The 16,914-nt window shown below is 42.1% G+C and overlaps 1 protein-coding gene across 1 annotated transcript in view; it reads left to right on the forward strand.

The window, feature by feature from the left end:
• Positions 1 to 9,900: 9,900 nt before the first annotated feature.
• The window catches only part of dnah9 (dynein, axonemal, heavy chain 9), a gene marked incomplete at both ends in the record, with an annotated part of 182,158 nt that continues 175,144 nt past the window's right edge, over positions 9,901 to 16,914 (forward strand). The window contains 4 exon segments of the mRNA XM_083933223.1: positions 9,901 to 9,956; positions 9,958 to 10,321; positions 12,834 to 13,030; positions 13,109 to 13,267. Coding sequence (XP_083789349.1) covers positions 9,901 to 9,956; positions 9,958 to 10,321; positions 12,834 to 13,030; positions 13,109 to 13,267 — 776 coding nt within the window.

Below are 16,914 nucleotides of genomic sequence, written 5' to 3' on the forward strand. Positions count from 1 at the left end.
CTTTCTCTCCTTCAGTCAGCTGATCTGGACCTTCAATCTTTGAAATGATTCCAGTTTTAAACTGCGATGTAGTACTCCCACTGTGTACTCTACTTTTATGTGCATTAAATGTTGCATACATGCTGCTCTGAAAAGTGCAGCCTTCTTATGGACATAGAAATCTATGTTTAAGTTTTAAATGGCTGCGTAAATGTTTGAGAAACTCCTCTTCAGTGCAGGGCTCCATGAATTCACATAAGTGACAATGAAAAGCAACTGTCGGTTTACTTGCTTGCCCAATGTCTGATTGAGAATGCCAAACAGATAAATGCACTTTGAGTGCATTAAAAGATTTGAAAACTTCCATGTTCTAGGTGACAGTGTTTTAACAACTGCCCTCTTTTGTCTGTGGAAAATAGGCACTGCTTACATGTCCAATGCATCTGCAAGAAATATTTTCAAGGGAGATTTTAAGTAAGAATAGTCTCTCAATTGAATCTAATTAAGGTGCAGCACTTTGTCAGCAACTGTTCTACTGCTGGTGGTTATAACTATATAATTAAAAATGAATAGTTACCCCCAAAATGAAATACAGTATTCATCTATTGCAGTGCTTAGAAGACTAAAAAACTACACCTAACTTCTTTTCAGCAAGGGGTGGAGTAAATGCTGACTATTTTCGTTTTGGGTGGAACTATTCCTTTAAGTGGAAATGTCCTCCAGAATATAAGCTACTGGCATCTCACCTCCAGTGCACTGGGCCCACGTTGACAAAGCAGCTCTTCAGTTGCTCTGACCACTTGTTCTGAAAATGACAAAGAATTTTGTAGTTGAAAGGAAGTTCCACTGATATTGTGGTTTGTAGATTACTGACACGATCATTAATATGTGCATGTTTTACACAGGTCTAACAAGAACGTGTTTTAAATAATAAAGTGCAATTTCAGGTAAAATACAACCTGGGGCTAGAGTTTTCTCATATTTTTGATGGAAAATAATCAGATTATTCCCCACTCCTATTATGCTAGTTCTCTATTGGAGAAAAATATGAAATGTGAAATGTAATTTTAACTTCATTAGACCTTAGGTCATGTTATTAATCCATCTTTTCTACCCCAAATGTGCTGCACATGATAGAAAGACACTGCAACAAAAGCAAAAAGCACAGAAGAGTAAATCCACTAATAATGGAGGCACCTTGCTTAAAATTCAGGCTAAAAAGATGTCTTAAGATTTCTTTTTAAATATCAGAGACAGAGGTCATGGTTTTAAATTCTTTTGACATTAAAATTGCACCTTGAAAAACAACTAAGAACATAAACAGCGACCAAAGTCCGACTGTAGTAGTATTTGAGGAAACTGCACAGACCAATGCCCAGCCACAGCTCCTCCGCAGACTCACTACTGTTGTCAAATGAGCTCAGAACAAACGACTCCCCTAGTCCTGTAAGGTAAATATTACTATGGCTGTGTGCAGTGGCGAACCGTGAGCACTACAGCTGGGCCTTCACCTCACCGCCGAGAAGAAAAAAAATCATCGCGGAAAAAAGCAACAGTACAACGAATTAAAAGGGTTTAACAAGTGCAAATTTAATTAAAGATGACAAGGATGTAAACAAATAGACCATAACGTCAATAACATTCTCCGCAACAAGAAACATTCTCAACATTAACCTCGGAAAATCTGGAAATATAAAAGGTCACCCAGAATGTCACCCCGTGACGCTGCGGACACGGAGGCTCATTTCATCACCTTGGACAGCGCTATGAAATCACGGCGCATGACAAATCATTCACACATAAATTCATTAGCATTATCAATCTACAATACAATTTCAAAAGTTACACAAAGCTTGTAATACAAAGACTATTTTTTAAAGTTGCAATGAAGTGCAAATGCCTCTCCATGCGCAATTACGCATAGCGCAATGAATACCAATGTCAAATAAATTGAAGTCACAATTTTTACTACTATACCTCCTTAATTCTCCACAGGGAAAGGGACAGACAAGTGAACATGAAGAGAATAAAAACCCTCTGAAAAATCCAACCACACACTTATGATACGTTTGATACATTGATTGATTGATTGATTGATTGATTGATTGATCACATACTGAATTCAAGGCAATTTGCGCTGGGACAACCTCCGCAATAAATACAAATTCCCAAATGTCCACTTGGCCAGTAATCTTAATCCCTTGAAATAATAATCAAGGGGTATTATAACAGAGGCCTACCTTAAATAAACACAAAGTCCATTCGTCGGTCTCTCTTTGTGAAGTGGGCGATGGCGGTGTCATAAAGTTTGTCCTTTGATTTGAGCTCCAAAAGAAGTCCTTTCTCTATGGACATCAGTGCCAAAGCTCCCAGGCGGTCCTGTCCAGTACTGTTCCTAGCGTGCGTCTTGATGCGCTTCAGAGCCGAGAAAGACCGCTCCACGGAGGAGGTGGACACGGGGATGGTCAGCACCAGGCAGGTGAGGTGATACAGCTGCGGCATGCTCTCAGTCAGCTCTTTAAGAGTCAGAAAGTGCAGCAGGTCTGCTGGGCTCCTTGCCTCAAAGTTTGCCATGTTGTACATGACCGTCAGTTCAGTCTTGAGCCTGGGGAGGTCAAAATGCAGCCCGTAGCTTTCCGTGAGGCTCTGGAACTCAGAGCTGGGGAAGTTTTCTCTGTGTGAGGTAAACTTCTTGGGGTCCAGAAGGGCAAGGAACATGAGTTTTTCCTGATCCTTGAACCTGTTCCTCAGCTGAGTGAGGATGTTGTCCAGGATTTCACTGTGCAGCCGCTGGTACGCTGCGCGCACATCTCCGACTCTCCGTGCCCTGCGCCCGCTGGGAACCCCGACTTCGCGCACAGTGTCCTCATAGATGGAGTCAAATTCAGAATCTTTACTCTCATCATGTCCTCGAAATGCCAGCTCTTGCTTTCCAAGAAATGTGACGACATTGATGAGACGTTTCAGGATTTCTCTGTTCTGCCTGACCTTGTTGTTGTGGGCCGTTGTATGATTCCGGCGCTGCTCATCTAGCTGAAGATCAATTCTTGTGTCCCCAAAAGTTTTCAAATTGACCATCGCTTGCAGGTGTGCCGCAGAATCTTGATGTCGATGGGCTGACTTTGTCAGATTTGTAAGGCTGACAAATCCGCCGCTGACCCAGGTGGATGACTTGTCAGTTGTAAAAAGTAAACAACTCCAGCAGTACAGCCTGTTTGTTTCCTTACAGCCAGTCATCCATGGATACCGCTGATAATTTTCGGTCTTGAAATGCCTTTCCACTTTCTTAACCTTTTCTTTTAATTCCAGCTCTGGAGTTGGTCTTCCGTTTTTTATTATTTCAAGTTTTTCTGTGAAGGCCCGCCTTGAAAAAGGCGATGCTATCAAGCTAGCCACAACGTCACTCTCGTCTTCCGCCATTTAAATCAACCGCTCTCACCACTCTGCATAGATTCGCTGCTTGGACTTCATGAAGGCCTTCGATCTTTTGTTTAATTCCCGCCCTCTTGAAATCAAATCGCGATTGGTCGATTTGCCCGTCACTCACCACACCAAAACATATAGCTTGGCCTTCCCCGGGATTCGTGAAGTCCTAACCAATGAATGAGCCAGCTAACCTGGCCTTAATAGAGACAGACGATTATGATTGGATAACAGGTTTTCAGGACATGAACTTGACAGAAAGCTTAATTTTAGAACAAAGATGAGAGAAAATGTATTAATATATTGTATTAAATTAAATGCGATAGAAATAAAAAAAAAATATATATATTTTTTTTTATTGAATACTTCATTATTATTATTATTGAATTTATTATTATTTCTTATTTATTTAGGCCTTCTCTGAAGGCGTAGAAGGCCCTGAAGGTTCCCCACTGGCTGTGTGTTATTGCACCGCTCACCGCGGTGTTGGGCGCAGAGACCCAGTAAACGGCAAAACCAACGTTTGTATTATAACAACTCACAGCTCGTAAACTGCCTTTTCACAAACCCGGTGCGATGCTTATAAACCTCCATCATTACGTTTTTTCTGAGATCGTGATACGACTTTTCTGTAATGTTAAATAGTTCGGGAAACTCCGACACACAACACGTTTTTCCTCCATCTTCTCTCTGGTTGCCTAGGAAACGTAAACGCCACATTGGGCGCTGCCGCCTCTTCCATAGGAAATTAATGGAACGGCTGGTGCAAAGCGTTTTTACCGCGTATCATGTGCAGGGGCCTTACGGTTTAATGTACACACAAGAACTGTTGCTTTCACTCGTGTGAAATCTTTCTCCTTTCCCCCACACTGTATAAAACTTAAAAAATATACTGCTGGGTGACACGTAAATGACGCAATTTCACAGCTAACGTTAGCTAACGATCGCTTACGTTAGCTAACGGACGCGAACTGTCTAGCAGTAATTAAAACGTATTAACAGACAAACTTTCTCGATAACTTACCTTATTATTCTTCAGAAGAATAAAAGGACGGCGCAAAAGTCGACTCAGCAGGACGTCCTCAGTGCCCCGGCCTGTGTGCTAGACTGGTGCGTTGCTGACGGTTGCTGAGCGGGAGATACTGAGTGCTGCTACTGCGCAAGCTCACTTCTTCCGCTGTGCAGTGGGAGTGAGACTGTGTTGACTACTTATTGTTGTGAGTGAGCTTAACTCTAAATAAAGTCATGTTCACTCTAAACTCTAAGTATTTTGCGTTTTTCACCATGCAAGTTACTGTTACTTCATAAATACCAGTTATAAGTACATCTTTTTGATAACCTAGTAAAGTTAACTAATGTCTGTATGTCAGGGTAGCTGTTACATTTGACAGTGTTCTTCCTGTCTCTATTTATTAATGCTCATGTGTAGACTCAATGGGTTCCATTCACACCTTTATTGTTCTATGTCCACAAGATTGGACCAGACATTTTCACCTAGCTGTATCCAATGTTTACATCTGTTGCTATTTATGAAAATAAGCACATACATAATTAGATTATGCCCCGTTTGTCCGTGTTAACAAACAATTTCAGAAGACTACTTAAACATTTTTATTGTTGTCTTGATGTAAATAAGCAACTCAGTAATGATCATAGTGAGAATTATTATAATTTATTGATTTATTTGCTGTAATCTCTGTATGAAATGCAATGAGTTTATTGGGTAACAGTAGTCCCTTTGCTCCTTGTTAGCTTTAACATCGTCTAACGTCAGCAGGTTGTGAATTAACTACCTAGATGGAAAAGTGAGATTCATTTCAGAATTATCTTCCACCCCCACAGATTATCAGTCTGCCTGCACCGACATCCTGCAGCCACATCACTGTTGCGTGTCAGTGTGTGGTTCAGCCTGAACCTTCATCACAGGCTGTGAGACTTGATGCCAGACTGATAGTAATATAATATACTATTATAGTTTGTATTTTTATAATATAAAATGTAAACACTGTATATAAATAGCATTATTAATATATATTGCAACATGTTGCTGCTCATGGAGGAAGTGTGAATCTCTGTAAATCCTAAATATGTCATAGTGTTGTCTAGACTTTCACTATATATGTTTAAGTGTCTTGAGATAACTTATGTTAGGATTTGGCACTATAAATGAAATGAAATTTTCATTTATTTTTTCATTTAATGTTGTGTGTTTATACAGGCATGATAAAAGGACTATGTGGATTTTTATAAATACTCAATTTCATATTTAAATGAGTTTTGAAAAAGCCTCTTAAATGTTCTGTCTGTATGCTCTGGTTTTTATTCTTGTTTCACTCTGTAGGGTTGCTTTCACTAATGAAATGTGCTTTTCTTATAAAATTCATTATTGTTATTATTTTATCATTCTTTTGAACCTGTTGAATGCAGTATCAATTCAAGTAGAATGTCACACAGGGTTGCCTTTCGGTGGGCTGAGGATCTGGTCTCTGCTTTTTGCAGATGATGTGGTCCTGATGGCATCTTCCGTCAGTGACCTTCAGCACTCACTGGATCGGTTGGCAGTGGAGTGTGAATATATATATCTGGATATCTGGATATAAAATGTATTGGCAGAAATCGGGAGGGATACCTGTATATAGGTCTTGCTTTCAGTCAGAGATCTCTAACTTTCACTTTAGATGGACCCCGGTGGGAATGAAATACCTAGGATCAAAGTTACTGTTACTGTTGATCTGTCTCAAATAATAGAAATTAATCTAATGCCATTACTTCAAGAGATGAAAAATAATCTGGAAAGATGGAAGATAATAATCTCACCTTGTGGGGCAAAATGAATACTTTTACAATGGTGATTGCACCACAATTTAATGATTTATTTATTGGTTTATTTCGGGCAGGTCAGTTAAACCAGTCATCTTCACACATTATCTTGGTTTAAATCATACAATTCACATGTCCAAAGGGAAAACTGGCTGCATCAGCTGTGTCTGGTTGTTCAGTGAAACGTCTTGTCCTTTGCGAAGAACATTCAAAACCTCATAAAGGAAATCCAAGTCTGTACTTTCATGATCCTGTTGCCTGAAGTCAGGCCTCACAGAAGCAAGAGATCATCAAAGAGCGTTAGCGCCCTCTGCTGGTCAGAGATCCGAAGTACAAAAGCATAAACACCATATAACATTTGACACCCTGAACTCTGCTGTTAGTAATGAGGTGGTGCAGTAGACCATGTGATTTGTTATATTAATAGCTTTACCGTATTGTTAATTTCCATTGTCACATAATTTGTCCTCCTCTAATTAATATAAATGTGGAGGACAACAACGTCTAAAACACTCCCACTGACCATAAGAGTGAATCAGTACGTCTTTAAATTAGTCTTTCTTTTTTTTTAAAAAGAACATTATGACCTTCTTGAAGCAGCATTTATAGTATTAGACTGCAGCTAGGTGGAGCAAACTATTTCAACTTCATTCTAACCTAAACTTAAACAGTTGTGTAACTATCAAATTTAGGTTTGCACACCTCGAGTGCTGCATTAATGTTTCTTCAATAAATAATCATCAGTGTTAGAATGAATTAAAAGAACTGGCCTATCACAGACATAACAGTAGTTATTAGTATTAGCATTTATGTTGTCAAATATGCACCATTATGAAAAACTTTTCAACAGAACATTTAATACAGAAAATTATACTTGGAGTGATTTAGAAATGATGTCATGCAGAAGTCTCATTTGTATTATTGACTATATTTATATTATTACATTTAATGTTTTTGTTCTTTAATTAAAAACTCAGCAATTGACTGATGAACTTATAGTTCTATTCAGGTTTTTTATTTATTTAAATTAAATATTTTCTCTGTGTGCGCTTCTACAATTGGTTGTATAATCTCATCTCATCTTCAACCGCTTATCCAGGGTCAGGTAGCGGGTGGTTGTATAATGCATGAAAATAATAATGTTAAATATTCTTGCACAACTTTAGCCCCAGGTCTGAGCAGAAGGCAACCTCTCTCAGCATTGGACTTGGACTTGAGTGGTTAGGGCGAATATAAGTGGCAAGTTGAGCCATTTTCATCCAATGAAATGATAATTTTGTATCAGTTTGGTAAGAAATGTCCTATCAATGCTGTATTCATTGACAGTACAGGCATATATTTTAGTTTACAGCAAAAAAAAACTCAAGTGTGAAGTACCTCTTTAATAAAGTTATTTGTTTAAGAAAGCAGCTTCCTGGGTACCTTTACAGAGTTGTATTGCTGCAAAATCTGCACACAATAAACATAAAAATTATATTTTTCATTCCAGCTCAAACATTCCTGATATCTGCCCCCACATGCATTATGGGTCAAATATTAAGCTCTAAAATTGGTATCAGTTTTGGCCCCATATTGGTCGGGCCCTGAAGTAAATTAAATCTTAATTTGTGCTGATGAGCTCAACAGAATCCATACAATGCCTGATAATATTTATGTAACTACTGTGAAAAAGGTGAAATATAATATTTTCATCTGAAAATAACATTACAAAAAGCCCAATGTTATAATGCCTCTGACTCTGATTAAACTCCTTGCTGTGGTTACAACATTTGGTGACATTTTAAAGTCCATAAAAGAAGCAAGAACTAGTGTTTGAACCCCCCAGCTGATCTAAAGATCAGGGTGAGGCATGCTGGTTTTTGTATTTCGGTGTCCAGCCACCCAGCCGGATGTAGCCAGCAGCTCCATCATATCAGTGAACAGGCAGCTTGTTTGATTCTGAAATGGAAAGTCTGGCTATGATGGTTCTCTTTGGTCTTTCATCTTAATCTTCAAAGTCATTCAGAGTAACTGAACCTCCTCCGTCGCTGATTCTGGACAATCTGAAAGACTCACACCATCCAGTCCGCACACATGCATATTTCTCAAACACACATGCACACACACCTCCCTTGGAGGTCTATGAAGCCCCACTAAGATATGCACCTTTATGAAACAAAAGACGTCCAAGACAACATTTGATGTCACGTTGCTGATAATCCTCTTTCACATCAGAGTAATGGACCTACTACACACACATTGCGTTTGCTGCCTAACAGCATTGTGGAGGGGACCCTCCTCATGGAGATCAAAATGGAAACAGCTGATTACTTTTAAGATATTGAATTTTTTTTGTTGAGCGAGTAGGATGATGGTCTGTTGAGTCTGAACCTTAGACTGTATAAATGAATGAGACCTGAACAGGTGACTTGTGTCATTGATCAGAGAGCTGAACAGTTTTAGATCAAGGTTTACTGAGCTTCTGGATATCTTTGTGGTAAACAACAGGAATTAATCAAATCTGAAACATGTAGTGATGTTTAAAGAGCTGTTCTACAAAGTAACTAGATAACTGCTTCATGAACCAGGCCACACATTTTCAGTACAGAAGAGCCACCTCATGGCCAACTATAGCAATCACATCTTTCTGAATCAACCAAAACTCCACAGGTAACAACAACAGTCCTCATACAACCACTCAGATCAAAGGTTTATACACGAAGAGCAACAATAAAAAAACATATTGGAGTAAAGTCTCAAGTCTTGCTGATGCCCTAGCAGTGACCCTAAGAACACAGATACATTTACAAAGGAGTGGCTTAGGAACAACTCCATGACTGTTCTTGAATGACCCAGCCAGAGCCCTGACTCAAACACGACTGAGCATCTCTGGAGGGACCTGAAAATGTCTGTCCATCAACGTTCACCATCCGCCCTGACAAAACTGGAGAGGATCTGCAGGAGGAATGGCAGAGGATCCCCAAATCCATCATTCCCAAGAAGACTCATGGCTGTATTAACTCAAATGGGGCTTCTACTCAATCCTGAGCAAAGGGTCTGAATACTTATGGCCTTGTGTTGATTTAGTTTTCGTTTTTTTATACAATTGCAAATATATCTACAATTCTGTTTTTCTGTTAAAATGAGGTGCTGTGTGTACATTAATCTACTTAAATGATTTTAGCAAATCAAAAAAGAGTGGAAAGTTTACGGGGGTCTGAATACTTTTTGTATATGGGCCTACCCCTATATACCGTATATTTACGGTATATTCATACTACTATTCATGTAGTCAATGTACTAAATCTGCTTTTTATTTATTTTTAAATGAATGTAGTCAATGTACTAAATCTGCTTTTTATTTATTTTTAAATGAATGTAGTCAATGTACTAAATCTGCTTTTTATTTATTTTTAAATGAATGCACATTACCTACTCTGTAAAGGGTCCTGAGATCACTTTTGACTATGATTTTGCACCATCAATGAAAGTGAATTGAATTGAATCAAACCCAAAGTGTGCTTCAGTGGCCAAACTTTGACTTTCCCCTGAACTCAAACAAAAGGCTGAAGGAGAACAATGGGTGTCGATCAGCAGGTTGACAGACAATCAGAGAGAGGGATGTCCTGGTCCTGGGTCAGCTCCAGGTCGCTCATGTCCCCTAAGCAACGGCCTAATTAATGCAAACACTGCGTTACTATGGAGGCCAAGACACAAATCAGTTCACCCACGCCGGGAGCGACCCGGGACAGCAGAGCGCCCTGCGGACATGGAGGAGTCACCTGCTGAGGACAGAAGACTGGACTTTATAGCGGACTATGTCCTGAGGACTCTCAAACTCAAACGGGATAAATGGCAGAAGTGTGTGTCCAGCGAGGACAACAGGCAGGTGCTGCAGGAGTTCCTGGACAGAGCCGAACACCGGACCCTGGTGGTGTCTGTGACCGCGGCCGGACTGCTGCAGCCCGCCGCCGCCTTCAGCTCCGGCAGCAGGAACAAGGCGGTGTACTTTGTGAAGCAAAGCCGGAAAGCGCTGCGTCCAGACTCCATGAAGGATGACCTGGTCTACGGGGACTTGTCTTACGCTCCGCTGGATCAGTTCTCTGCTCTGGTTGAGGAGGTAAGCAGCACGTGTTAATTATTGTTAGAGGACTGGCTCAACAGGATGTCCCCGTCATTCACAGTGCAGCTCTGAGTCAAGTTACTTACTCTGTCCACACACTAGCTGTGCCCCCATTGTCACCCCACCAGCCCCCTCTCCCTGCATTGGATCCATGTTTCTCACTTCACTTAATGTTGCCAGTGGTGGAAGTTTACCAAGTGCTTTATATTTCTACTTCACTACATTTTAGAGGGAGATATTCACATTTATTTAACTAGTGAACAGAAAGGAAATGAGCTTTATCCTGACCATAGAGAAGTGTAGCCCGGCATGTAATAGGCCTATTATACAACAGGGACTATTACATTTGTTATTACTTCTGTAGGCTATATGTATCATTGTGGTGTTACTGTTTTACTTCTTGATTAGTTTATTTTTATTAACTTTTAAAGACCCCCCCCCACCCTCTCCTGACCAATAGGCTCCTCCAAATCTAGCCTACTCATCACATTTGCATATCCTAGCTATGCTCCATGGGAATGTGACATTACATCTGAGATGTATTCCACCAGAGCAGTTTCAAGCTCATTTTATTAGTGTAATATAAAGTAGTAGTAGTCATCATAAAGTATTATGCATCTTTACCGTAGGCTATATATTAATGTTATATCTAATTATAGTAGTATTAGGTTATAGTATTGTAGTTTCACCATCTAACTAGCATTATTATTAACTAGCTAGCTAATGATAGTTAGCATTGCTAGCTATCCAGAGTTAGCCAACATTTCTAGGCTTGGTGGAGAAACTGAGGTATGCTGATATAAAACCTATTAACCTGAATGCCCCCGAACATCGGTAATCCATTAATGAGGTAGGATTGGGATTTGAGTTTGTTTCCATAAAACATTTTAGATAGGCTGGTTAGTTTTGAGTTCTGGGGACTTTTTTTGTGGCATTTTTTAGGCCTTATATTAGATAGGACAGACAGGAAATGGGGTGAGAGAGGGGGGGAGACACGCAGCAAAGGGCCGCAGGTCAGAGTCGAACCAGCGGCCACTGCCCAGAGGACCTTCAGCCCCTTTGCATGGGGTGACTGCTCTAACCACCTTTCCAATTTCTGGGGACTTTCATTTCATTGTTGTGCTATTAAAATAGTCTATCATCATGCAGACGCTAAGCTCTTATCCAAATATGTTTTAATTGTAGTCAGTAAATGAAATTTGGAAACTGATGGGGATTTCTTCCCCCATATTACCCTACTGTTGCCGCTTACTAGTGGTAGTAGTGCTGTACACGACAAAATGATTAACTATTGGATTAATGATATTTAAAAGACTTCAGAAATCCAAAAGTAATCTAATGAACTGCTACTGCATACATATTTACCATAAGGTCAGGTCAGTTAGTAAACAAAGCAGGTAAGCATACAGTGTACAGTCAACAAGGTTACATAAACACATACTAATGGTAGCTGTATACATTTGCAGGATCACAAACTAAGAATGTTTTGTCTGTTTCCCCAGTGTAGTTCACCAAGGTCTCCAGATGTTAGGCCAATTAAGTCCAAAACAGCTGTTTCTGCTTTTCTTTTAGACTTTTTTTGTCCATCCATTGAACTGTACGTACATTAATTTGCATCTTAATATAGCTTCATGTATATTCATCACTCTTAAATTGCTGCTTCTCATGGGTCAGCTCCTGCTGGTCATGCTAACTAGGCCCAATTAGGAGAAACTGATTGTCTGCCAGCTTCCACCTGTGCAGAGCCTTTTTCTTTTAGTGGGATACTTTAGTGTGAGGCTCTACCCCTTCATTGTCCGCAACAAAATTGACTTTATCCAGACCTTTATTATATGCACTAATTTTTATGACCTGTGTGGAATAGTAAAGTGTGCATTAGGGCTGGGTGATCAGTCAATATTATCATTTATGGTCCTTCATTGAAATTGTATTATGACGAAATCATATACTGGGATATTGGGATGAACAATTATGTCAACTAGATTAACTCACTAACTCAAATGTCTTAATCCGATTACTCTGTATTTGTGTGCCTGCATGTAAGAATAGTCACTGTATAACTGAAAAAAATATATAATTTTCGTTATAATTTCACTTAAAACTGTTATGTTAATTTTGCACCAACGCTGTTACTTAAATGAAAAAATACTCAGTACTTCTTGTTTGTAAAGTATTTAAGGAGGATACAAAAATAGACTTTACTATGTGGTTAGTTCATATAAACTATTTATTGAATAACAGGAAAACATGCTATGTGTGTCAAGATAAAAGATTTTGGCCATGTCATTGAGCCCTAGTATGCATCTGAAAATATTTAACTAATACTATGATTTACTTTCACACAGATATGGGCCTGCTGCAAAATGTTTTTTATTACTTTTGATACTTTGACTAATTTAAGTAACTATTTAACTTTAAGATGTGAATACTTCTTCCACTACTGTATGCATCAAACATTTACACAGAACAAACAATTCATTTTGAGAAAACTGTCCTTATTCTTCTCCAGGTTGTTGCCCCTCTGCTATCTAACAGTAGGAACCACACTGAATGGCCCCAGGTTGTGTCTCAGGATGTTAGACGCCACGTCCACTCCCTCAAGACCAATGTGTTTGTAATGTCAGGCCAAGTCCAAGGCAGGACACTGCTGCCTCTCCCTGCAGGCTCGGAGAGAGTAGAGCAAGCCGCCCTGGAAACAGACAAAAGGTAAACAAACAAATGAGACATATAGGTCCATGTCAATGCATCATCTAAAGTAAATGGTTTCCTTGTGAAACTTTACAGGGGGGAAATAGTGGATAAGAGCATCATCCACTCCTTGGAGTCAGCAGTGATTGAGTGGAGCCATCAGATTCGAGCCGTCCTGAAGAAAGACTCCTATGAGGCTCTGCTGGAGGGCCAAAGCCCCACACCACACACAGAGCTGCTCTTCTGGAAGAACAGGTCAGCACAGCTGTTATCACAGACACTGAATATCCACTGGCAGAAGCACTTGTTCCAGTGCTGTGACCGTGGGAAAATAACACGCCCCTACAGAGCCTCAAAGTTGAATTGTTTGACAAAGTTTTTGCTGGTACAACTAATTATTCGAGTTCCAAAACACCTGTGCTCTCAAGTAAAAAATGTAATTTGGAGCCCAGTGCTCTCTTTTATTTTGTTGTTGTACTGATGTAGCAGAATGTATACAGTATGTAATATATTATATTTTATGAGTTTATCATTTGTTTTTCCTCTGCACAGATTTGATAGAAACTTGTTTGTTCTTCATGTGCTTACTACTTCAAGCAAAATGACTTGCTCATACAATATGACAACCAGTAGGAGCAGTCATTAAGCACATAGAAACCACAATGAAGTACCAAACCAAAAACCACTTTGCTGCCCACAAATGCTACCAAAATAGCCACAACCACAGGTTACCAGAAGCACAAAACAGCAAAATATGATTAACTGCCCTACTAGGCCACCACTGCCACAAGAAGCCTATTAACATACACAAAGTGTCTAGAGTTTACTCAAGAAAGTTTGGATGAGCCCCCACAATTATGTCACGGCCACCAAGACAAAATGCCACAAAGGCCAATAACATAAGAAACAAAACCAGGTTCAATTGCAAAAAGGATTTATTGCCTCCTAGAACAAAACCTGGACCAAAACAACAAAAAGGTCAAAGGGGCTGGTGAAAATAAGAATAACAGGTGCTCTGGCCAACCACACAATGGGCCGTCGGACCAGAGACTCTGAATTGCCTAAATAATAAACTAAACTTGAAACAAAGTAATGAAAACAGTAATGCCAGCCCATCCTTCCCAAGCAAATAAGATGAAATGAAAATGAATCAAACCAAACCAAAACACCAGGCTGCTGCCACCAGTCTGAGGGGGAAGAGAGAGAGGGCACAGCTCTCCTCATAGGCTGAGGCCTCATTAGGCCAACATGGTCCACTTTGGGCCAGGAGCCTTCAATCAACCAATCAGGGTTCAGAAGATAGTAGGAGATAGTGGGCGGCTGTGACTCAGTGGAAGTGTCGGTCGTTCTCCATTCGAGAGATCGGCGGTTTGATCACCAGCTGCCCCGGTGCATGTCGAAGTGTCCTTGGGCAAGACATTGAACCCCAAATTGCTTCCTGTGCTTTGCATGGGTGTGTGAATGTGGTGTGAATGGTTAGATTAGATTAGATGGTATGTAGGCATTTTGTAGTGGTGTTCAAATTATCCGTGGTTAATTTCATTCAACCATTCAACCAGGAACCATTTGGGTCGGGTGCGCTGCTGCACGGGTGGCAGTGAAGGTGAGGGGCCTCGACGGACCAGACACGGGCAGCAGAAGCTGGCTCTTGGGACGTGGAATGTCACCTCTCTGTCGGGGAAGGAGCCGGAGCTTGTGCGGGAGGTGGAGCGCTACCAGTTAGATCTGGTGGGGCTTACCTCCACACACAGTCTCGGTTCTGGAACCGTTCTCCTGGATAGGGGTTGGACACTATTCTTCTCTGGAGTTGCCCAGGGTGAGAGGCGCCGGGCGGGTGTGGGGATACTCACAAACCCCCGGCTGAGCGCCGCGGTGTTGGAGTTCACCCCGGTGGACGAGAGGGTCGCCTCCTTACGCCTGCGGGTGGTAGGGGGGAAAACTCTGACTGTTGTTTGTGCATATGCACCAAACAGCAGTTCAGAGTATTCGGCCTTCTTGGAGACCCTGAATGGAGTCCTGCATGGGGCTTCAGTAGGGGACTCCATAGTTCTGCTGGGAGACTTCAACGCCCACGTGGGCAATGATGGAGACACCTGGAGAGGCGTGATTGGGAGGAACGGCCTCCCTGATCTAAATCCGAGTGGTCGTCAGTTATTAGACTTCTGTGCTAGTCACGGATTATCTATAACTAACACCATGTTCGAACATAAGGATGCTCATAAGTGTACGTGGTACCAGAGCACCCTAGGCCAAAGGTCGATGATCGATTTTGTGATCGTATCATTTGATCTGAGGCCGCATGTTTTGGACACTCGGGTGAAGAGAGGGGCAGAGCTGTCAACTGATCACCATCTGGTGATGAGTTGGATCAGAGGATGGGGGAAGATTCTGGACAGACCAGGTAAACCCAAACGAGTAGTGCGGGTGAACTGGGAACGTCTGGAGGAGGCCCCTGTCCGAGAGATCTTCAACTCACACCTCCGGCGGAGCTTTTCTGGCATCCCTGTGGAGGTTGGGGGCATTGAACCAGAGTGGGCAATGTTCAAAGCTTCCATTGCTGAAGCTGCAGCGGTGAGCTGTGGCCTCAAGGTCTTAGGTGCCTCAAGGGGCGGTAACCCTCGAACACCGTGGTGGACACCGGTGGTCAGGGAAGCTGTCCGACTGAAGAAGGAGGCCTTCCGGGATATGCTATCCCAGAAGACTCCGGAGGCAGTTGCAAGGTACCGACAGGCCAGAAGGGCTGCAGCCTCTGCTGTGTCAGAGGCAAAGCAGCGGGTGTGGGAGGAGTTCGGAGAAGCCATGGAGAAGGACTTTCGGGCGGCACCAAGGTGCTTCTGGAAAACCATTCGACATCTCAGGAGGGGGAAACGGGGAACCGTCCAAGCTGTTTACAGTAAAGACGGGACGCTGGTGACCTCAGCCGATGAGGTAATCGGGCGGTGAAAGGAGCACTTTGAGGAACTCCTTAATCCGACTAACACGCCCTCTTTTGTAGAGGCAGAGCTGGAGGCTGATGGGGAATCATTGTCAATATCCCTGGCGGAAGTCACTGAGGTAGTCAAGCAACTCCACAGTGGCAAAGCTCCAGGGGTTGATGAGATTCGTCCAGAAATGCTGAAAACTTTGGGTTGGGAGGTGCTGTCTTGGTTGACACGCCTCTTCAACATTGCGTGGAAGTCTGGGACAGTGCCAAGGGAGTGGCAGACCGGGGTGGTGGTTCCTCTTTTTAAAAAGGGGGACCAGAGGGTGTGTGCCAATTACAGGGGTATCACACTACTCAGCCTCCCTGGTAAAGTCTACTCCAAGGTGCTGGAAAGGAGGGTTCATCCTATAGTCGAACCTCAGATTGAAGAGGAACAATGTGGATTCCGTCCTGGACGTGGAACAACGGACCAGCTCTTCATTCTCGCAAGGATCCTGGAGGGGGCCTGGGAGTATGCTCATCCAGTCTACATGTGTTTTGTGGATCTGGAGAAGGCATATGACCGGGTTCCTAGGGAGATACTGTGGGAGGTGCTGTGGGAGTATGGGGTGAGGGGGTCACTTCTGTGGGCCATCCAATCTCTGTACACCCAAAGTGAGAGCTGTGTCCGGATCCTCGGGAGTAAGTCGGATTCGTTTCCGGTGGGGGTTGGCCTCCGCCAGGGGTGCGCTTTGTCACCAATCCTGTTCGTGATTTTCATGGACAGGATTTCAAGGCGTAGTCGTGGTGGGGAGGGGTTGCAGTTCGGTGGGCTGAGGATCTCGTCTCTGCTTTTCGCAGATGATGTGGTCCTGATGGCATCGTCGGTCAGTGACCTTCAGCACTCACTGGATCGGTTCGCAGCCGAGTGTGAAACGGCTGGGATGAGGATCAGCATCTCTAAATCTGAGGCCATGGCTCTTAGCAGGAAACCGGTGGA

This window comes from Echiichthys vipera (assembly GCF_963691815.1).
Source record: "Echiichthys vipera genome assembly, chromosome: 18".
NCBI lineage: Eukaryota > Metazoa > Chordata > Actinopteri > Perciformes > Trachinidae > Echiichthys > Echiichthys vipera.